The following is a 23,619-nucleotide window of genomic DNA, read 5'->3' as shown; positions in this document are numbered from 1 at the left end:
CAATGGGCACAATTTTATTTCAATACAATAACATTCTTTCCCACTTTCTTTTGGCTGGACCACTGGGCTTTAATTGATAGAAGCATGAGAGGAGAAAAGGGCTTGGACTGTCCAGTGTAATTAAGATTTAAGTACTTCATTCTGAGCTCATTTGGGAGTTGAGGGGACACTGGATGCAGGATTATAATAGGACTTACTCTCAGACTCCATGAGTTTTATTTGGAAATGAGACACCCGGAATGGGGCTTCCATAAACAACAATAATAAGCACACACAAGAACAACAGCCAGACAACAGAGTGTACCGTGACTGGAAGGAATAATGCTTTCCAGGCCAATGGAGGGGAACTGAAGACAGGCTACTTGTCCATCGTCATGGATCCAGATGAACTGCCCTTGGATGAGCACTGTGAACGTCTGCCTTATGACGCCAGCAAATGGGAATTCCCCAGGGACCGGCTGAAACTAGGTGTGTTTTCAAGTGGTGATGTTAATTGGATGTGGATTGTGTTTACCAGGCCGTCTCTTCCTCCTTTAGGATGATGACAAATCTAGTGTATCCACATGTTGGGTTGAGGTTCAGAATATTCATCCTGTCTCTGGAATTTGAGTAATCATCGTTTTATTCACTTAGAAGTAGGATCCCTGTACAATAATCCAAAGGAGGGCATTTGGAGCGCGAAGCGGGGAGATATTAAATAATTAAGCCAAGACAAGGGAGTGATGGACTCTCCGAGTTAAACTGGGGTGTGTGGGTGATCCGATCTTGTCAGAATCTCTGCATGTCACTTTGGTGCTGTAATAATCCAAGTCTGTTTTGTTTGCTGTCGTTGTTGACTGTAGGTAAGCCCCTTGGCCGTGGTGCCTTTGGCCAAGTGATTGAAGCAGATGCCTTTGGAATTGACAAGACAGCAACTTGCAAGACAGTGGCTGTCAAAATGTTAAAAGGTAAAAGCAAAATTAGGTGGTGATGTATGTCTCTATCTGTTTCATCTGGTCTGCAAACGTAATGCAAGGCTCGTACCAGCAGCCCTGCCGTTAGGTGAGCCCACTAGCCAAGCATGTAGCCAGCTTATGCCTTTGTGCAAATTGGAAAAAAAGTTCCTCCTTTATAGCCTCATGCCAGGGTACCTGGCCTTCCACGGGAAGTTGAGGATGGGTTTCAGCTTCATTCACTTCCCTACTTTGCCTGGGAGCCCTTGTGCAGGACACAGCTTACACAGCTGTACTTAGTGGCTGACTTTAGGAAAAAGAATACCTTGATTATGTAAAAATTGTTCCTTAATATCTTATGGTATACTGGTAAGATAATTATAGACCATGTAGAGACATGGAAGGAAACTTAATATAATAAGTAAAAATAGTAAAGTGCAAAAATAGCACGTCTTGTAGAATTGGAATATGTAAAAGATTTTCGCCTATAAAAGATTATGGTGGCTCTAGGGAACAAAGGACCATGAGTAACATTTTAAAAATTAAAAGCCTTATAAACAATTGTTAATCCTAATGGTAATGGAATTCTGGCCTTGTCATTTTAATTTGGGGAGGTGGTGCATATAAAGCTCTCGGCTCCATTTGTGATGTGCTTTCATTGATGGAGACAGTGCTACTGACCCTTGTCCTGTACTACATAGGTCTTGTGCATTTCAAAGCCCATCTCTCTCCCTTTGCCTAGGCTCCCTTGTGGCTAAGGGGCTGTGCAGTTTTGAGGCAGCCCATCAGGGTCTGATGTGTGGACCGTGTCTGTGAATTAGAGGGAAGTGTACAGGGTCACACTTGCAGTTTTAGCCTCATCGGCCTCATGTGCCAACTGGCCTTGCCAGCTGGCCCTTGTTAAGTTTCCTGCTTGGCACTGATTGGCGGGAACTTCAGCATAGCCCCCAACACATAAGGATATTTAATACATGGTGTTGCTTCCTTACCAGGAAGCACTGAAATAATCAGGCCCTAAGAAGCATAGTCAACCTGATACATGAAAATCCAATTTTGTAAAGGAAAGAAAATCTGGGCGTGATTCCATTTGCAGATGTATTTTCTGCTTTGCAAAGGCCTTCGCAATGGATTCCTTTAAATATCAAACATTCTGGGTGCACTTAAAGTAAGAATTTGATTTAGAATTGGAAGACATAATTTATACTTGACTTTTAATGCACTTAATCTGTAAATTGGGTTATAGTCGTATTATCCCTGGAGGGTAAGTTGTACATAAGCATGCAGGGGGCACTGATTCTCCTAAGCTAATGACCACATGTAAGATTTCCCTGTTTGCTGTATATTTGTAGAAGGAGCCACACACAGCGAACACCGAGCCCTCATGTCTGAACTCAAGATCCTCATTCATATTGGCCACCATCTTAATGTGGTCAATCTTCTGGGTGCCTGTACCAAGCCAGGAGGTAAGTATCTGTGGATGGTTCTAGTTGCCTGAGATTTTGGCATCTGTTTCTCTGCTGGTGTTTCAGGGAAACCACTCAACTCCCATGGCCTTGATTTCCTTAACTTAGGATACTATGCCAGATCCCTAGATATAAATATGTTTCATGGAAGTTTAATGGGCACTATAAGTTACTCCAGAACTTCTTGTGATTTAAAAACTGCAGCAGTTTTCTACTTGTATAATAGGTGTTCAGATGAGAGAAGTAAGCTTCTCCAAAAACTTGAAAGCAAAGACCTTAAGAGTAGTTTCCCATGAAATGGAGTCAAAAGTGTTCAAAAGCAAGTGGATGGATTTTTCTTCTGAAATTTTGGTTGATCATGCTGTGGAATTGTCTTTTGGAAAAAGAAAAGCTATGCTATAAGGGCATTGTGACCCACTGATGTCTACGAGGCTGTCCCCAGTGAAAGTGTAGCATCTTCTATGATATTTTCTTGTTCAACAATATTTTGAACACTTGATGAGGTACATGAATGGAAACATTTTCCTTTCTTGATGTCTTCAGGGCCACTCATGGTGATTGTGGAATTTTGCAAGTTTGGAAACCTGTCAACTTACTTAAGGAGCAAGAGAAATGAATTTGTCCCCTACAAGGTATGTCATTTCTTAACTCAGCTCTGGTCACATTGTAAAATGGTGGAAGACACAAAGTAATACAGATTAATCTTCTTTTGTTAAAATGCTGTGAAAGAGGGATGCCTGGGTGGTTCAGCCAGTTAAGTGTCCAACTCTTGATTTTGGTTCAGGTCATGATCAGCAGTCCTTGAGATCAAGCCCTCAGTTGGGCTCTGTGCTGATAGCACAGAACCTTCTTGGGATTCTGTCTCTCTCTTTCTCTGCCCCTCCTCTGCTTGCATGTGCTCTCTCTCTCTCTGTCTCTCAAAATAAATAAATAAACAAAAAAAACTTGTGAGGAATCTTCTCCTGGCTGTTGTAACTTTCTCTTTTACCTACTGGGGAACATATCTTCTCATGTTTTATTTTTTGTGACTCTAATTTACTGAGCCCTTATAGATGGTGCCTGAGGCAGGGAGAAGGAAAGGGAAGGATGGAGGGAAGCCTGGCTTTGGATTCTTTTCTCTCTCTCCTAACATTGGACCCAAGCAGTGTCAGTCCTTCTGTAAAGAGCACGCTAATGTTAGAAGTGTATCTGAGATGGACTTGAAACAAGGCATTTATCTCTAAGCTAAAGAAGGAGCAGGGCACCTGGGTGGCTCAGTCAGTTAAGTGTCTGACTCTTGATTTTGGCCCTGGTCATCATCTCGTAGTTCCTGAGTTGGAGCCACATGTTGGGCTCTGTCCTGATGATGCAGAGCCTGCTTGGGATTCTGTCTTCCTCTCTGTCCTTCCCTGCTTGCTTTCTATCTCTCTCAAGACAAATAAATATAAACTTAAAAAAATAAAGAAGGAACTAGGCTTCATGGAAGAAAATCTAGTATGTAGAACATTTGCCCAAAATTTCAGCCCAGAGATTCCATATTCTTGAAATTGATGTCTTTCTTGTCTGCTTTTAATAGTTATAATTATTTTTATAGTTTACTACATTTTAGAGATCTTGTTTGTATTCACGGAATTTGTTCATTTGCTTCATTATAGACCAAAGGGGCACGATTTCGTCAAGGGAAAGAATACGTTGGTGAAATCACTATGGATCCAAAACGCCGTTTGGATAGTATCACGAGTAGTCAGAGCTCAGCCAGCTCTGGATTTGTTGAGGAGAAATCCCTCAGTGACGTGGAGGAAGAAGAAGGTACCTTTCATTGCTTTCTTCACACTTAATGCATGCTCTTGCAAAAAAGAGCTGGTAAGGTGTTATGAGGAATTTTGTCATGGGAAAAGTTCAGTACTCCTTAAAATTTGAAAGAGACTTGAATTTTGAGACTGCCTCCATGGAGTCTTCCCAAAAGTAAAGTGTGGAAGACCTAAATAACCAGCTGGCTAGGTTGGGAGGCAAAGCACAGAGAGCCGGAGAAATCTCGGTACCCTAGGAGAGCTAAGCAGTCGGCCATTAAACCAATGCTTTGAAGCTGTTGGTTCAACATGGAGTAGCAGCGCTCTGTTCCGGAAGGACAAAGGAGGCTCTCTGGTGGTTGATTAGCCTCCCCATTGCCCTCACCAGTTCAGCGCCATCCTGCCTCAGTCACCAGCACAACACAAGTCTTTCAGTTAAGTATACTGAAAGACCTCTCCGAGGTGGCATAGGGGTCACCTGCTGTTCCTACCCGAGTCCAAGTGGCTTATCAACCATACTTCCTCAGGGGAGCCTTGGTAAACATATTTATCTTTATCCAGTTATGCTTTTAATGATAATTTAGTGCTCTCTGTGAGTAGAGCTGTATTCCCAGTCTAAATTCAAGACTTCTTTCAGCTCCAGGATGCACTATCTGAAAGGAACAGAGACATCTTCAAGGATATAGAGATGAGCTTGAGGCATGAGCTTAGAAGAATCCAGTCATGAAACAGTGGAAGAAACCTGCTTCCATTTCCCTTGATGTGAGGCTGCAGATAGAACTTAAATCTGGCTTCTTCCTCTTAGAAGCCAAGTGGGTTGTGTGAGGCTGGAGCTTGGCCTAGAGGAGTGTGAAGAGGCTATCTAGACCTCACATAACCTCTGTCTCATCCTTCTCACAAAATGGTGGCCAGTGTGCAGGAAACCCAAAGGGTTGGGGAATTAAGTTGGAATTGAAAGGGTGTTGGCCTGGAATTTGTCCTCCATTTCTTCATTTGGAAAATAAAAGGGTCTCACTAATTGTCCACCGAGAGCCCTCTAGCCCTGAGCATAAAAAAATCATTAAGAAAATGGTTCACAGTCTTTTTAATACTTCCAAGGTTATTATGACAACGGGGTTTTCATTTACTCCGGTATTTGTCTCTAGGAGAGAAGCCTTGTCTTATCTTATCCGACCAAAGTTAAGAGATCATGTTGAAACACCCATTAATGTCTTAATGTTTATTTGTACCAGTTGCACGGAAGTAAATACCACCAGTTTACGCAAATCCATCTTTCCCTCGAAGTTCCTGTCATCTCTCATTCATCTCCTGGAAGGGCAAAAAGAGCATCCTCGCAGGCCTGTTTTAATGTGTTTACAGCACTTTCTCAGCTTGAAAGTGAGAGAAGTAAATATATTTCTGGTATTTTTAGTTATCTGTTGTCGATTACAATCCGACCTTTGGCCTTTGTCCCAGGATACAGCCTGGAGAGAAAAGATTCAATGACCCCGAATATTGTTGTTTTATTTTTAGAGTTCTTGATAGGAAACTATTGTTTATCCCTCTGGGTACATTAAAAAAAAAAAAACACAACAGTTTAAAACAGCAAACTTGAAAAAGTCCTTTCTCGCCCCCTGCCATCTCTGCCAAATTGACCTCCCTTTTGCCGCCTGGATTTGCTGGTTCAATTTGACTATGATGGAAAAACCAACATGTTTTTGCTAAGGAGTATGATGAAATCTAGTAATACCGGGATTCAGCAAACTTGCCGAAGATGCAGGCATTTTCTCTCTGCCTCTATTTCCAGGAGCTAAACTCCCAAGCCTGAAAATGAAGATTATGCTCACAGACTTAGAAACACATAATCTCTGGTGGCAATACTGATCTCTGTCCTTCGTCTTCCAACAGTTTCTGAAGACCTGTACAAGAACTTCCTGACCTTGGAGCATCTCATCTGTTACAGTTTCCAGGTGGCTAAGGGCATGGAGTTTTTGGCGTCGCGGAAGGTAAGACAGCTCAGGGGGGAGCCAAGTGTGTCTTCAGATCACGGTTTTGGAAGTAAGCTGCGGGTCCGTGGGTGTTTGTCTCAAACTATAATTCATTGTTCACTGCTGGGCCAATTGGAAGAGTTCTGCTGGGGAGGGTCCACTTCCGCTTAGTTAAGGAGATGTAGGGATTTCATGAAATCAGCTCATGCAATAAACACTTATTGAATATCTACGAAGAGCAGGCGATCATTCTAGGTACTAAGAAGACTCTGTGAACAAACAGGCAAGGCTCTCCACCTTCATGGAGTTCACGTCCTAATATGGTGGAGCAAACGGTGAACAATATAAACAAGTCAGATTCGTAGGGGAAAAATAAGCAGGAAAGGGCTATCGAGTATACAGGACTGGTATGTTTGGGTGTGCATAGGCTTCTGTGTTTGTGTACGCCAATTTTAAACAAAGTGAACAAGGAAGGCTTTATAAGAACGTGCCATCTAACAGTGACCTGGAAGAGGGGAGGGACTGAGCCTTGCAGATATCTTGGCGTAAGAGAGCGTATTTTTAATTTGTTTTACAGTCATCACCGTCCATCAAAAAGTATTTGTTAGTGGTATAATTAGAAACCAGGAAGGATAGGCTTCAGATGTGAGCGATTAAAAAAGCTAAAATTAGAAAAGTAGGCCAAACAAAGACTGAGGTGGGGACGTGACAAGTTACAAATATTCCAAAGGTTGTAAACATCACGGATTCCAGCCTCTGGATGGGGTAGAATGGGTGGTTTTATGTTAAACAAGAAAAATTCAAATTAAGTTTCAGGAAAAAAAAGGATCAGTTGACAAAATGCATTTGCTGCACCCCCCTGGTGGGGGAAGAAAGACTTAACATTTTTGTTTTTGTTTCTAAGTTAGAGGGAAATCGCTCACTGATTTCTCTCTCTGAAGCTTAAAGCTTATTACAGCTTTTAGAGCCTCAGGATCTCAGATGTTTCTGCTGGTGAGGATCTTGTCTCCTTCCTCCCAAAGGGAAGCGAGAGAAGTGGGAATCTTATAAGGCTTTCCTATGGAGAAAGGCCCGTTGCCTTTCTTGGAGATTCTGATTTTATTTCACTATTTCTTTTTTCTTTTCTTTTTTTTTTTTTTTTAAGGCCAGAGCCTGCCTTTGGGTCAGGATATCTTTCAACTGGGAAGGGAATCGGGCAGGGGACCTTTAACTTTCCTCACATCTACCAGCTGATTTCTCGAACACCACCTGGCTGTTAGGCTGAAAAAAGGAAGCTCTTTGGTTGGGGGGAAAGTAAGGAGGACTACCTGTTTTTTGGAATCTCCTGTCTTGTTCAATCATGCTGGCCAGTGCGCTTTTGCATATGCCTCTTTCATTAAAAAAATGTTTTTTTAATGTTTATTCATTTTTTGAGAGAGAGACAGACATAGCACAAGTCTGGGAGGGGCAGAGAGAGAAGGAGACACAGCATCTGAAGCAGGCTCCAGGCTCTGAGCTGTCAGCACAAAGCCCGATGCAGGGCTCAAACTCATAAACCGCGAGATCATGACCTGAGTTGAAGTTGGACGCTTAACCGACTGAGCCCCCCCGCAGGCAACCCTGAATATGCCCTTTTCAGAGGGAAGCACTATACGACGCAAGATGTGGGTGTTCAGCAATTCCGGGCTCCCTTGGTCACTCTTGCACTGACTTCAGAATCCTCTGAGCTTTTCATTCATTTATAAATGTTCCCCGAGACTCTATTCCCTCCCAGATCTACCCGGTGGAGCTTAAGTTGCTCCGTAGTAGGAGGTTACATGAGGATGGGAGATAATGGAAAGAGAGAAACTGAGGAAAGGAAAAGGGTAGAGAGAAAGCAAGGGAAACGTACTATTACTCTTGGGTGCACTGGAGGGTCAACTTGACTATCGAGAAATCTCTTTTGTAGGCTTTTTTGATAATCCGACACTTTGAAAACAGGATGAGCCCCACAGGGAATGGTTTATCAGAGCTGGTCAGCTTCAGTTCCATGTGGAATGGGGAAACCAACAAAGGGCACCAAACCAACGAGCGCCCCTTGTTCCTGGTTTCCGTGCATTCATTCAAAATAACTTCCATTCTAGGGCCTCCTTAGAATAACAGATTTTAACTGTATATGGTGCCAGGCCAAAGGGATATGTGGATGTGACCAGAAACACATTCTTTTTTTTTTTTTTTTTTTTTAATATTTTTATTTATTTCTAGAAGAGAGAGAGAGACAGTGTGAAGAGGGGAGGGTCAGAGAGAGAGGGAGACACAGCTCCGAAATAGGCTCCAGGCTCTTGAGCTGGCAGTCAGCACAGAGCCCGACGCGGGGCTCGAACCCACTACAGCGAGATCATGACCTAAGCGAAAGTCGGACGCCCAACCGACTAAGCCACCCAGGCGCCCCCAGAAACACATTCTTAATTGTGTCCAAGTGAAGTCTATTTATGACTCCATGATCATACTATAACTTAATTATTTAACTCCAAATTCTGGGGTTGTTTTTAGAAAAAGCAGATGTGTGTCTCAGCAAAAGTCAGACTTTTTTTCCTGAAGTGTTGATGAAAGACATTAGCCCAGTTCTTGTTAATCAGTTAGTGTTCTGATGTGGATTTTTTTGAACATGAGGTCACAACAGATGCAGAAGAGATCAGCTGTTCCGAGACCTAACACACACACACGATTCTTTTTGCAGTGTATCCACAGGGACCTGGCGGCACGAAATATCCTCTTGTCGGAGAAGAACGTGGTTAAAATCTGTGACTTTGGCTTGGCCCGGGATATTTATAAAGACCCAGATTATGTCAGAAAAGGAGATGTAAGTTTCAAAGATGAACCCATTGATCCATTAAGTTACAGGATCCAAATTCCTCTTTGCAAGCTTCAGGACCTGTGTTGGGAACAAAGGTAGTTTTTTCTTCAGATATGTGCTAAGTCGCGTTCTGATTCCTTGTCTTCTACCCTCTTAGGCTCGCCTCCCTTTGAAATGGATGGCCCCAGAAACAATTTTTGACAGAGTGTACACAATTCAGAGTGATGTGTGGTCTTTTGGTGTTTTGCTCTGGGAAATATTTTCCTTAGGTAAGTCACTTCTTTCTGTCCCTCTATCCATACTCCAAATAGAATGATAGAAGTCAGTGGCATATATATGTATATGATGTTCAAGAATCAGGCTCAGGGTTTTCTACAAGAGGAAATCAAATCAAATAATGTTCTATTACTATTTTATTCTAGGTGCTTCTCCATATCCCGGAGTAAAGATCGATGAGGAATTTTGTAGGCGATTGAAAGAAGGCACTAGAATGAGGGCCCCCGATTATACCACACCAGAAATGTAAGACTTTGAAAGTATCTTTCTATCCTTTCTTTGCTCACAAAAATTCTCCCTGCCCAGACTTGTCATGATGCAGACCTCTTTCATGACCCAGCCTATGTCCTACTTCTCCCTGGAAGTCTTCCTTGATAACCTGAAGCAGAGAGTATCTCTTCTTGAAATAACACTTTATCTATACCAACCAGTTAGTATCTTTTTTAAAAAAATTTTTAATGTTTATTTATTTTTTTTTTTTGAGAGAGAAAGACAGACGGACAGATAGAGGGGAAAGGGCAGAGAGAGAGGGGGAGACACAGAATCTGAGGCAGGCTCTAGGCTCTGAGCTGTCAGCACAGAGCCGGACGCAGGGCTCAGACTCACGGGACTGTGAGATCATGGCCTGAGCCAACCCTCTCAGCCACCCAGATGGCCCCCGACCAGTTAGTTTTACTAGATGTTGATTTATAGTATTTTCTATACATACTTGATGCTCCAAGTGTAGGACTCCGCGTTTTATACAGTGTGGTATTACCGTTTAGCATCTGGGCTCATGGCGGACATTTCATAGATGTTTAGTCATTCAAGTGCTTATTTTCGGCATCAGATGAGGAAGATGGAGGCAGTTAATGACATTAGTGTTTTGCTTCTCTAGGTACCAGACCATGCTTGACTGCTGGCATGGGGAGCCCAATCAGAGACCCACGTTTTCAGAGCTGGTGGAACATTTGGGAAATCTGTTACAAGCAAATGCCCAGCAGGTTCGTGACCTCCACCCAAGAAGTGTATACAAGAGCTCCTCTCCTCCCTAGATCTCACAGCCACCATGCTGTCCTATCAGCCACTGAATAAGGAGCGATATTCTTGTAGATCTGAGCAATAATGCTCTTATAAAACCTATAATTACCCTTTGAGATAGATGAGATCCTAATGAGGTCCTAATTCATAACCTGGGAGCAGACCACTCATTCCTCCTGATGTATCTTTTTGTTGTCTTCAGATGCTCTTCTAAAGTTAAAAGAAAACATTTGTTGATCCACAGAATATCAGCAGCGGGTGGGATTTCAAGGAATTTAATACGTTGTGCAGGCCACACTGCATCTGAACCCTGCAAAATGCAAGGCTTTTTCCTTAGTATAATCCCAGGCCCTCATCCCTTCCATTGGAGGATTTTAAAATTGTTAACCTTTACCATTAGAAAGTTATTTAATTTCCAGTCAATGCCACTTACTACCAGGAATGGAAGCCAATTTCCTCCTGCTTTTCTTTTGAACAGGTAGGGGACAATGGGTCAAATCTGTTTTTATCAGTAAACCTTTCAAACGTTTAAAGGTATCAAATTGCCCTTTATTTCTTTCTCCTGATGAAATAATGTTAAATTGTGCAACCTTTTCTCAGAAGACCCATTTTCCTGTACATTTATTGCTTTTCTCTAGCCTGTCATCAGATTTTCCATTGCCTTGAAATGTAGAGGCTAAAATTGGATGACATGCCCTTTAAAAGACCTGGCTCACGTAGGTAGGGCTTTGTGAAGAAATGGTTCCTCAGCTCTCTGTGCTCTGCCGCTGCGTCCATGGCCACAGCCTGCTTTGTCTTCCTTGTAACCGCAGTCTTCCATGGATCCCTTCCTTATCTTGTTTTTATGTTAGCTCCTTTACCATACTTTCATATACATGTCCCTTTCAAGGGCCCTTTTGGTTTTGATAAACCACTCTGAATGTCATCTTTTAAGTTCTGCATTCAGATATGAGAGCAACATACCGCCTATCCAAGGACTAACCGGGCCCGACCCTGCTTAGTTTCTGAGATCAGACAAGATCGGGCGCTTTCGGGGTGGTATGGCCGTAGATGAGAGCGACATACCTCCTAACCAAGAAGCCCCCTTGGCCTTTGTTTTTCACGAAAGGGGCTTTTGAGGGGCTGAAGCCATAACAATAGCATCGCTGTATTTGTTGTTTCAGGATGGCAAAGACTATATTGTTCTCCCAATATCAGAGACTTTGAGCATGGAAGAGGATTCTGGACTCTCTCTGCCTACCTCACCTGTTTCCTGTATGGAGGAAGAGGAAGTGTGTGACCCCAAATTCCATTATGACAACACAGCAGGAATCAGGTACTGTATATGGTCAGCATCCCCTGGGGAGTTGGCAAGGCAAGGTTCTGTGGGGAGGGGATGGAAGGAAGGCGTTTTACACAGCTGCCGCCTCCCACTTCCACACTTAACCTTAGCCCCGAGACTGCTATAAAGGGAAGCGCTCCTTGAAGAGGGCCGGGGTAGGTGAGGCTCTTCCCATCTGTGGTCCACATTGCTGCCATAGCTGTTCCTTTAGAATTCTAAGCCCTGCAGCTGCAAATAGCTGGAATGCCACAGTTTGTTAATCTCCAGAAAAAGAGACCAATTTTATATAGACATCTGTATTTAAATTATCCCCATGTACGCTTTTATTAATGTGAATTAAATGGCTTAGGAAGGATTCAGGAAGGAAGAGTTTTATGCATATATGAAAACACACTTGCGCCTCGCTGGCTGGGGTGCAGTCTGCCGTGGGGCCGGGTCCTGAATTGGACTGGACAGCACATCTTCAGAAGCCCCTCCCTAGTCTGATTTTCAGCATTTTATTTGCATAATGGGACTCCTAGGCTTATTTAAAACACATGCACTACAGTTCTGTCCTGATTTGTAAAGGGACTCTGGAGGCAGCTTTCTTTTGTCTCTCTCCCAGCACCTGCGCATGAGGAAAGACTTGATACGGTTTCTGCAATGTAATATTAAAATTGTCTTTTAGTAAGCCTGGGACCTCTTTGGTTTGCTTTGTTTCTTTTCCCACTCTTTTGGGTGTTTTCCTCCTGTCACTGGACCCCCGGACAGCACAGTGCAGCCTGCCCTGTTGAATGTGCTGTGGTTGCAGGGAGGGGTGTGGAGCGCTAGGTCGGCCAGGCTGCCAGGTGGTGGGGGAGGAGGGCCCCCGATCCCTTGACCCGTGGGAATCACACGGGCTGGCAGGAATGCTGCCGGAGAGGGTAGAAGCCGACGAGCTGCCCATTGAATCTGTGTCAGGAACTTTTAGCATGTCTCAAAGAACGTTTCCTTGTATTATCAGATTGTACTCACGTGACAGCTCTCAGAGTTAGGCAAGGTAGCAGCTATGATCTTCCGTGATGTAGATGTTGTACGTGAGGCTCAGAGCAATCACTTGGTGGAAAGAAAAAACACTCTGGTTAAAGATCCCGGCTTTAGAGTCAGACACAGCTGGTTGGACCCCGAGTAGGCCTCTTAGGGACCTGGCGCACATCTTCCCTGTGACCCAGGTGAAGACGCCGGTGTTCAAAAATTATTATTTTGAGAATTACGTGGTATATTTTATTTCTAAGTGCCTGGCACTTAGCACTCAAGGCATGATAGCTATCGAGCAAGCTGCTTAAAATCACATCTCTGGGACAAATCCAGTTCCTCGGATGCCTATCCTGGTCCTACTTTCTGCCACACCCAGTGGGACCCTCAGAGAGAAAAATTAATGAACCGAAAGCCAATAATTCCACTCTCATGTTTAAAAACCTCTAGTTCAAGGGGTGCCTGGGTGGTCCAGTCAGTTATGCATCTGACTCCTGGTTTCAGGTCATGATCTCACAGTTCGTGGGATAGAGCCCTGCATCAAGCTCCGTGCTGACAGTAACAGTGTGGGGAGACTCTCTGTCTCTCCCTCTCTCTCTCTTCCCCCCCCCCCACCAAATAAATAAACTGAAAAAAAAAAAAAAAAAGAACCCAAGAACCTCTAGTTCAAGCTTGGCTAGCCTTCTCTGGGCTGGTAATCGTTCCTGCAACGCCACTGCCTTCTTGAGCAGAAAACCATTTGATCATGAACCTTGGGTGTTTTTGATCATTCCTTGGGTGTTTTTGTGACCAGGTGGAGTGAGGACCCGAGCTGGCAGCCTCTTGGCTCACTTGGGTGCTTTGCATATGGTGCTGAGAGTCGATGAAGTCATGTTAGTGTAATGGAAGTGCCAAATGCAATGCCGGATCTAAGTCAGGGCTGCTAACATTTATCCCCAGAAGCATGGACAAGTGTGACACCGCACTCTGAGCATAGGCCTGGCTCCTATTTTCTGTCTGTGATTTTCGAATGGGTCTTTCCAGTCCAGTTTCTCTTTTATCCAGCCATAATTTGAAAAATAAAATGGAATTGGAATCCTTTGTCTGCACCCCCTCTCAACCCCCTCCACCTTTTTTCCTTTTATAAAAGCAAGACTCCGCCGTCACATTTTAATCATCTGGGTTAAAAGAAACCCAGAATTGAGGCATCTGCACATGGCACACCTCCTTTTGAGGCTCTCTTCAGGTCCTGCTTCCCTGGGGAGACCAGAGGTGAGGCTGGAGTACTTCTCAGTGGACTCGTTCTCTCCTCTTTCACATTTCCAGTCAGGGCGGAAGGCTGAGGAGTCTCTCTCGTTTGCTTTCTCTTTATAGTTTTCAATCTCATTGCATCATAAATAGAGCTGGACAGAGGCACCCCTGCAGGCATCAACCCCGTGATTTGTGGCCCCTTTAAATTATTTGAAAATATTTGTTCATCATTTATTTGGGGAAGAGGCTGAGAGGGCTGTGGGGGAGGGGGGGAAGGACAGATCGCTAGTGTCTAGGCTCAGCTTTGTCTCTAATTTCCCCTGTGGATCAGCTCTGGCCCCAAGTTTGCATGCTTTCTGCAAGAAAACACATAGTAATTGGACTCATCTTTCTATGAGGGGAGTTTGGGGACCATCTGGTTGCTCCATCATTTCCCCTGGGAGTTTCACCTCCTACTCCAAGCAGCTTATCAAAGATTTCTTTTCTCTCCCAGAGAGAAGGTTTGGCACATACCGTTTTTCTTCATTTTGGTTAATTGCTGGTATGATTAAGTGCTCCTATGGATTGATGTCTGGGACAGCCTCCTGGCTAGATGTTCCTGGATTTGGCTGTGATATCAGATTGCTTGAAGTGAAACTGTCCTTTCTCCACCTTCTGTCTGTCTGCTCGCCCTCCCGGTTCCCACCACACAGTTAGTGCCTCGTGGGAGAGAGAGCAGTGTTGTGCACATAGTAGGTGCTTAATAAAGACCCAAACAATCACATCCATTGTTCTATTCTACTTTTTCCTTCCTGATACTTTTCCAAGGGAGTCCGTGTGGAGTAGGGTAGCAAAACAAAATGAAACAATGGGCTTTAGAATCTGAAGGCCAATTTCATATCCCAGTTCTAGCCATTTCCTCCCTAAGTCTCAGCTTCCTCGGCTGTTTTTTCTATGACAGCTGAATTATTGCCCAGGCTCACCCCCTCTAGTTGATTCTATATCCTGAATATCCCTGGGATCTGCCTACTTCTCCAAACCCTGTGGGCATTTCCTTTCTTAGGCAGGCTGCCCTTCTTTCTCCTAGATATGGGGAAAAGAGCCCCCTAATTGATCTCATGGCCTCTGTTTTCACCTTCCTCTACCTAGAGCCATCTTTCTAAAGGGCACATCTGACTTTGTCAGTCTCAGGCTTCAAATCTTTCATGAAGTGGCTACTCATAACCCTCAAAAGAATGATCCAGCTACTTTAGTTATGTGATTTTGGACAAGTTCCTTAACCTTTTTATGCTTCGGTTTCCTCATCTGAACTTGGGATAATAATACCCACCCCAACAAGTACCACCTATGAAGGTGCTATGAGATAACAGTTGAGGAGCATTTTAGCACAGTGCCTGGCATGTGGTAGACTCTCAGTCAAGGATTCCTAGATCTGTGAATGAATGAATGATTGATTAACTACATGGTACCAAGTTTTTGGCAATCGCCACTCTTAGGGACTGGACTCAGGAGAAGTGGGCTTTTCTCTCTCTCCTTATATATTGTCTTCCTTTTGGTGGTTTCCTGAGTGAAGATGTCACTGGTAAACCTCATTCTATTCTCTTCGTAAGGGGAAGAACCAGCCTCCTGGGGCAGGGGAGGGAGAATCAATTTCCATTCTCCTCCTTTGGCTCAAGTGAGTCCTCACTCCACTTGGTCACAGAAAACACAAGGAATACATAACATGTCCAGAAGCCAGGAGCAGTATGCAGGGATGAGTGTGAAGAGTGAATCTGCTGTCCCTTGCTGTGAAATAGACTTCCCTTCTCTCCATTTGGGCTGTTGGTGATTTTAACAGGATCACTCAGCCTCACCCAAAGCCACATGGTGGGGAAGGAGCACCCCCAGAAAACAGGTGGTATATTGTCTGACAAGTCCCATTCTTGGAACTCCTGAGAGAAGCTGGTGTCCTTTGGAATTCAGAGGAGGAAAATAAGCTTTGGCTGATAGAGTGTCATTCCTTCTAATGACATTTGTCACCCACCTCATCCATCCTCCAGATATCTTTGTAAGTGAGGGAGGGAAAGCTATTACCAACACATTTTTAAAATGGGGCAACTGAGGCATGGAAATATTCACGACTTTCCCAAGTTTGTAGAGCCAGTGGTAGACTTTGAAATAGACAAAATCTCTCCTGACTTTTTTCTTTTAATGTTTTATTTATTTCTAGGAGAGAGAGAGAGAGAGAGAGACAGCGTGAGCAGGGGAGAGTCAGAAAGAGAGGGAGTGACAGACTCTGAAACAGGCTCCAGGCTCTGAGCTCGCAGTCAGCACAGAGCCCGATGCGGGGCTCTAACCCACAAACCGCGAGATCATGACCTAAGCCAAAGTCGGACGCTTAACCGACTAAGCCACCCAGGCGCCCCAAAATATCTCCTGACTTTTAAACCACATTGCCTCCTCACAAGACTGGCAATTCTGTGGGCCGAAAATAGGGGATTGTGAGACTCAGCCCACCCTCCTCTCTACATACTAAGCCTCAATTACGTGCAGGAGGAGGAGGTTGTCTCCTTTACAGGGGGTTCAGTGTCCTTTACGGAACCCAGGTGAGATTCAGTGAGATCTGCAGGCATTTCCTCTGCCCATCTTTCACAGAATCATTGCTCTGTGAGCATTATCTAGAAAAATTTTTCTGGAGATGGCCAGAAAGATGTGTATCGCTTGGTCGTATGTTGAGAGTCCAGCTCAGGCAACCAGGAAGCCAGGCAGAAGACAGTTGATCACTTAGATTGCTGTTGTTGTCTTTAGTCCAGCCCTGGTCCTCAGAAGTATGATTCAAAAGAACAGGAGCTCATCTAGGCTCCCTCACTTATATTATACTTTTAAATAGGCTTTTACAGGAAATTAAGCCTTCAATGTGTGCTAGCAGAGAAAGATTTTTGTTTTGTTTTGATTTTCTTTTTCCAAAGGATGTTTTGAAGCTTGCTATTAAACTTGTGGTTGAAGGATAATGAACTTAGGTATCACTTTTGGTATCTGCAGCCAAATATACCACCACTAAAATATAAATATTTGTTCTTTTGCAGTCAGTATCTGCAGAACAGTAAGCGAAAGAGCCGGCCCGTGAGTGTAAAAACATTTGAAGACATCCCGTTGGAAGAACCAGAAGTAAAAGTAATCCCAGATGTAAGTACATCTTTTAAAAATAGTCTTAAAAACAATATGAAGGATGAAACATTAGCTAGGTAAATATTGGCCTAAGCATTACAGTCTTGGAGCCTCATTATAAGGCTGTCCTTGGGGGTCCGTGTCTTGGGCTTATGGAGGTGGAACTGATCAGCTCCCCCCTTGGCTTTTTACATAAGTACAGTCTCTGGCCCAAGGTTCCTGATAGTCTAGCACCATGGCCAATTCCACTCAAGTGTAAACAGTATCATTAAGAAAAGAGGGATGGAAACAGGTCTCCTCAGCTGCTTCTTCCTAAGTTCTTCTTTTCTTTCAGGCCTGGGTTTACTACTAGGAAGAAGGTATTTCTCCTTATAGCTTGTACAGTTTTGGGCTGTGATATCTTTACCTCCCTCTGTTGAACCCTGGAGCATATTGTCTGATAGATGGGTTAAGAAATCAGTTTAATTAAATAATTGGTCAGTGTGCACACTCATCAACTGTGCCATCTCCTTGTCTCTTAAAAAGGACAACCAGACGGACAGTGGTATGGTTCTTGCATCAGAAGAGCTGAAAACTTTGGAAGACAGAAACAAATTAGCTCCGTCTTTTAGGTAAGGCTCAGCCACACAGAAAAGACAAATCTCAACTGGAATTTTTGGAAGGAACTTAGGACTTTTTGTAAAGAGTTTTCCCTTTTTGTGTCTTTGGTGGGTAGGCAAATTTGCATCAACTGAACTAATAAAGAACTGAAACTAATCAAACAAATAAATTACCTGGAACACCTAAAAAAGAATCTGAAATTAATTAGGGCATTTGGTCAGTTTTTATGAGAATTTATGAACACGAGGGTATTTTTATATTTCTGTGGTCAGGGGTTTGTATGGTACTGGCTAAATAACAAAGGTCATTGGATGTAATCCATCAGATTGAGAAGATAAAAATCTTTGTGGACTCTGAAGAATTTTCACACCTGTACATAAATGAGTGCATCTGTCTTTAGAAGTATGATGTATAAGAAATAAGCCAGTATCTATTTGTTTGAGATACTTAAATATTATTGGCTGACTTATTTGGCTTCTTCCTATTATTATTGGCTAACTTGTGGGGAAAATACTAAATTTGGTTTTGAATATGATTTCCCCCATGTGGTTTTGTAGGAATTTGTAGTTGCTTTGAATAGACGCACCTGCCTTTAACCTAACAGATAAATGAAAATCTGTATAAACACAGCAAGATATAGAGCAGTGATTTGTTAGTGAGCTCACTCTAGGTAAGAATAGAGAAGACTGATCTCCTTGTAATCTAACCATTTTATAAATGGTTATTATAAGGGAATGCCTATGGGTTATGAGGGATGTTCACTTAAAGAAAAAAAAATTAAAATGAGACACTCTGCAATTTTATTATTTGCTTTAGGCCCAAGGTAAGAAATTTTTCGAGCCAGTCATGTTTCACTCATTGATTTAAAATGTATTTATTCAGCAGTGACTATGTGCTAGCCACCATGCCATTGTTTGAGACATTAACTTTATTTGATTGAGGTTGGTTTGAAAGAAAAATTGCATTTCTAATTATTTGAAATAACTTTCAAACCATACATGAACACAGAGTTAATGAAATACTTTTTTGGTAGTTTTTAACATGAATAATTTGGTAAAACATGTATTCAGGAGGGAAAAAAACCCCATACCTCAGAATGGTTTGAGAAAATGTAAATCCCGAAGTTTTACACTTTTAGGCTTTGACACGATCATGGCCTATCATGATTCTGCGCCATTGAAAACATTCTCTAGTTGCTGCTGAGTGATCTGGGCCCTCAGTCCTTCCAAAGAATGTGGTTTTGATGAGTAAAAAGCAGTTTTTGACAGTCTGACTTGATTGCACACACACACACACACACACACACACACACACACATGCTTCAACTTATTCAAGTTTAAAGTTGCTCAAGAGCTTTATTAACACTTTGCACATGCTTTGTAATCCCTAATTGACAGTGTGAGGAAAGCAGAAGTGGACTTTCAGAACATCCCTGTTTCCTTCCACATCATGAAAGAGTCCCTTTGGCTCCTATCATTGTATACAAACCTGTCAATCTACAAGGCCATAAAAATGTTCCATTGGTTGGAGCCTTTGCATAACTCAGGAGAACTGCCTTTCATCTCTTCACGGGCTTGAAAGACTTGGACCCAAATAAGAGGACTTATCTGAAACTACAAGCTCACGCTAGTACCTGAAAATAGACGTTGTCTGAGTAAGCCTGATATGTTGATTAACAAGTGGGAGAGATAGGGGCTGGTGTCTCCAGGGAGATTACAGCCCACATGAGGTCGGGAACAGGGTTAGGGTGAGAGGGGCAAGAACTGCCTTCTCTTCGCCAACTCATTTGGTCGCCATTTCTTCCACAGTGGACTGATGCCCAGCAAAAGCAAGGAGTCCGTGGCGTCTGAGGGCTCAAACCACACGAGTGGCTACCAGTCCGGCTATCATTCCGACGACACGGACACCACTGTGTACTCCAGCGAGGAGGCCGAACTTTTAAAGCTCGTGGAGATTGGACCACAAGCTGGCAGTGCAGCCCAGACCCTCCAGCCTGACTCTGGACCCGCATTGAGCTCTCCTCCTGTTTAAAAGGAGGCACCCACGTCCCCGACTCCTGGAAATCACACGAGAGGTGCTGCTCAGATTTTCAAGTGTTGTTCTTTCCACCACTAGGAAGTAGCCACATTTGATTTTCATTTCATAAAAAAGGACCTCAGACTGCAGGGAGCCAGTCCCCTAGGCATTTCCTGAGAAGATGCTTGTGACTCAAGAATGTGTTTGTGTTTTCTCCCAGTGTTGACTTTCTGTTTATGCGTTTAGAAAGCATGTCCGATGCCCCTTAATGGGTCTCCCTGTGGGTTGTAACAAAAAGAAGTTCAAGGAATGGCTGCATCTTCCATGAAGTGGCCGTACCTTGGGAACTGACACCTCTCTGTAAAGCCAGAAGATAAACCAGGCGATGCAAGGGCTTTAGGTGTTGAAGATGGGAAGGACCTTTAGGGCTGAGTCCATCCAGGAAGCTTTGCTTGGGATATGTATGGGTCCTCAGCCACGTCTTATGTGTGGGGTTTGGATTGACAGAAAGGAAGATGTTGGCTTGCTCCGAGAGCAGACTGGGGCTTTCAAGTGCATTGTGTAGGCTCCGGTGGAGATGGGCACAGGGTCTGTTAGGAAAAATAAAGGCTTCAGATGAGGTTATTGGTTTTAGAAGGTTGCGTGCTCTTCCCGGTTGGGCTAAATGAGAGCTCCTTGGGCTGTTTCCGACTCCTAATGAGATTTCCTTCCGGACTCTTACATGTCTCCTGGCCAAGGCCCAGGAAGGAAGTGACGCAGCTCTGGCTCCTTGTCTCCCAGGCCGATCCTTTATTCAGAATGCCACAAAGAAAGGACATTCAGATGGAGGCTCCCTGTCGTGTGGAAGAGTTGTGACTGTAAAAACCAGCTTCTGGTTTCTTCTGGATGAATACCCACATATCTGTCCTGATGCGACATGTCTGAGCCTGAATGCAGTAGGTTCCGTATCAAGCTGTGGTGTCAAGGCTTCAGGAAGGATTTTACTCTCTTGTTGCTTCTCCCCTCCCTGACCCTTCCCCCTCTTGGCACCCCTGGTCGGTCAGGCATTTTAGTAATTTGGCCTCTACACTCTAGTCAAAGCTGATGTGGTTTGTTCGCTCCCTCAATGACTGTTAGCCAGATTTCAAAATTATTTTATCACCAAAGGTTTAACACCATCTCTTGTATTTAGACTTTTAACATGTAAAGCTATTTCTACTGGTTTCTGCCCCTGTTCTTTCCTTTTTAAAAAAGAAGACGTCTTTTTCGTTTGGTATCATAGTGTGAGATGCTGGAACCATGACTGTAAAACATGCTATGGCACATATATTTATAGTCTGTTTATGTAGAAACAAATGTAATATATTAAAACCGTATATTATATATGAGGAACTTTGTACTATTCACATTTTATATCAGTATTATGTAGCATAACAAAGGTCATAATGCTTTCAGCAATCGATGCCATTTTATTAAAAAAAAAAACTGAAAAACTCGAATGAGTCTCTTTGCAAGGTTGCATTTCTGTTCTTATCATTTTTCTCACTTCTAAAGTGGAAGAGGGGTGTCCCACATCGTTGACGTGTGGGTTTTCATTTTTGCTCGTTTCCTTCTTCTTATAAAGGATATTTTCATAAAGTAGTTTATATTTTTTAAACCAGCAGTGGTATAATATGATCACAGCTTTTTTTTTTTTTTTAACGTTTATTTATTTTTGAGACAGAGAGAGACAGAGCATGAGTTGGCGAGGGGCAGAGAGAGGGAGACACAGAATCTGAAACAGGCTCCAGACTCTGAGCTGTCAGCACAGAGTCCAATGTGGGGCTCGAACCCACGGACCGCGAGATCGTGACCTGAGCCAAGGTCGGCCGCGTAACTGACTGAGCCACCCCGGCGCCCCTGATCACAGCTTTTTTGAGGGAAGGTACTTCCGGCGTTACCCCTTCCTCTTTCAATACACAAATAATTCACACACGTGTGAACTCTCTCATTATAGTCTGGGCACTTTTGAGATTCTTAAAACATGGACGGAGAGAAATGTTCTAAGTACTCTAACAGTGTTTGTGCCCTTCCAATAAACCTTGTGACTGTCGCTAGAGCCAACCATGAAAACCAGGAGGTAAGAGATCCTGAGACAGGTGGCCAGACCCAGGCACTGCAGGCAAGTGTGGAGCCTACTTGTGGTTTTCATTGGTGTTTTACTCTATACTTAAAGTGTCAGGACATCGGACCCAACGCTGCCATTTTGAATGATTAATTTTACCTGAATTCAGTGAGTGATTATCTAAAAATCACTGGCATCCATGAGTGTCCCTACTCTTTGAGGTATTTTTTATACAAGAGTTGTAATGTTTAGGTAGTCAAATATACCTATCATTTTTTATGGCTTCTGGGTTTTTAAATCTTAGTGCAGAAATTCTTCTCAATTCTAAAATAAGTTGTAAATGTTCCTCTATTACACTGACATCCATTTGGCATTTATTTTTGTGTATGGAGTGAGGGAGGAATCTAGCTCTGTTTTCTTCAAGCAGTCATCAATCATGGAACTACCACGATAAATAGACCTCTTGACTGATTAAATATACCTTTTTGCTCCATGGTTGGGGAAAAATACATTGTATCATTTTCAAACCCTGCCATCCCACTTTAGCATTCTGTACAGCTTTATGATGGAGAAGAGGGTGACCATGGGTGTCTGTGATTCCTGGAGCAGCGCTTACAGGTGTGGGCTATTAGTTAGGGTCTCTGACAGATTTTGTTCCACTATCGATCAGGCCTGACCTCATCTTTCCCGTTAGGACAGTGTCATCCAGTAAATGAATGGAAGAAGAATCTAGGCGGTTCAAGATAGAGACGACCTCATAGGAAAAGAGAATTTCCTTCCTTTTAGGAAAAAAGAGAGATTTTGTTTCTCATAAGCGGCCCCTGGCGCTGTCTCCAATGCCAGGAATTTGGATTCAACTGAAACTTCACACTTTATAAAGAAATGCTTTCAGCACCTCAGGCAGAATGATTAGGAGGTGAGGTTTGGAGCTCTCCTTCTTCTCTCTTCTGCCTTCCGTGCCCCTTGTTCTCAGCTCCCTTTCTCTCCTCACTTGCCCTTGTGTTGAAGAGAACTGTGGCTTTTTAAAGTGCTTCCTTCATGGTCTTAGTTTCAGAGCTTTAATTGGAGACACTTGGTGTGTTTTAGGTGCGGCCGCCCGCTCCCCCTTGGCTCCCGGCCCCTCTCCTAACCTTCCTTTTCTTGCTTTGTTCTTCTGCCTCCCTTCAAACTCCCCTGGCCCTTCACCTTCTGTTTCTCGCTTTCCACTAACCTTGCTCTGCGATGCTCCCTCCGGCTCCACCCCCTGCAGCCTTTCTCTTACATCCTCCTGGCAGGAGAGAGCGAGCTGTGGGGGATTTAAGTTCATTACCCCACTGAGTTTTCCTGTGAAGGCACATTCCTTCGTCCCCTTCAATGAAAGAAATGAGGAAAAGTAAAAGTCCCAAGCCCACAACTTCGTCACTAGCCCTATTTTCCTGTTTCCCCTAGCATGTCTTTCTGTCTCTCATTCACATCTTAATCTCCAAGTCGATAAAACGTAGGATAAAATGTAGGCAAACCCAGAAAGCTAAAGCCTTTCAGAGACTGGCTTTTCACGCACATCCTTGCAACTTCGTGTGCACTTTTCCTGTAGGGACAGCGGGCATATAATGTCTATGCTTTCTCAGGTATGTAGTGAGCACGGCCCAAAGAGGGCGTCCAATCTGTTTTTATAACATGGCATCTTCTTTTTTTAAACTTTAAATTCAAGTTAGTTAACATGCAGTGCAGTCTTGACTTCGGGAGTAGAACCCAGTGTTTCATCTCTTACATAGGACACCCAGTGCTCCTCCCAGAAAATGCCCTCCTTTTTTTTTTTTTTTTTTTTTTTTATATTTTTTTATTTATTTCTAGGAGAGAGAGAGAGACAGCCTGAACAGGGGAGGGTCAGAGAGAGAGGGAGTCACAGACTGAAACAGGCTCCAGGCTCTGAGCCGGCAGTCAGCACATAGCCCGACGCGGGGCTCGAACCCACGAACCGCGAGATCATGACCTAAGCGAAAGTCGGACGCTTAACCGACTAAGCCAC

General features: G+C 43.5%; 1 protein-coding gene across 1 annotated transcript in view; it reads left to right on the top strand.

Moving 5' to 3' along the window:
- KDR (kinase insert domain receptor) overlaps window positions 1–21,000 on the top strand; it is a 47,124-nt gene extending 26,124 nt beyond the window's left edge. The window contains exons 17-30 of the mRNA XM_039249057.1: window positions 333–468; window positions 843–947; window positions 2,282–2,395; window positions 2,939–3,027; window positions 4,030–4,183; window positions 6,052–6,149; window positions 8,830–8,952; window positions 9,104–9,215; window positions 9,369–9,468; window positions 10,100–10,205; window positions 11,406–11,557; window positions 16,831–16,930; window positions 17,438–17,523; window positions 19,321–21,000. Of these exons, the coding sequence (XP_039104988.1) occupies window positions 333–468; window positions 843–947; window positions 2,282–2,395; window positions 2,939–3,027; window positions 4,030–4,183; window positions 6,052–6,149; window positions 8,830–8,952; window positions 9,104–9,215; window positions 9,369–9,468; window positions 10,100–10,205; window positions 11,406–11,557; window positions 16,831–16,930; window positions 17,438–17,523; window positions 19,321–19,543 (1,698 nt within the window). The 3' untranslated portion in view covers window positions 19,544–21,000. The remainder of the gene's footprint in view (window positions 1–332; window positions 469–842; window positions 948–2,281; window positions 2,396–2,938; window positions 3,028–4,029; window positions 4,184–6,051; window positions 6,150–8,829; window positions 8,953–9,103; window positions 9,216–9,368; window positions 9,469–10,099; window positions 10,206–11,405; window positions 11,558–16,830; window positions 16,931–17,437; window positions 17,524–19,320) is intronic.
- Window positions 21,001–23,619: the final 2,619 nt, after the last annotated feature.

This window comes from Hyaena hyaena, unplaced genomic scaffold (assembly GCF_003009895.1).
Source record: "Hyaena hyaena isolate Hyena2069 unplaced genomic scaffold, ASM300989v1 scaffold_329, whole genome shotgun sequence".
In the NCBI taxonomy this organism is placed as follows: domain Eukaryota; kingdom Metazoa; phylum Chordata; class Mammalia; order Carnivora; family Hyaenidae; genus Hyaena; species Hyaena hyaena.
Note: the sequence above shows the minus strand (reverse complement) of the source record. Positions and strands in the feature narration are given on the sequence as shown.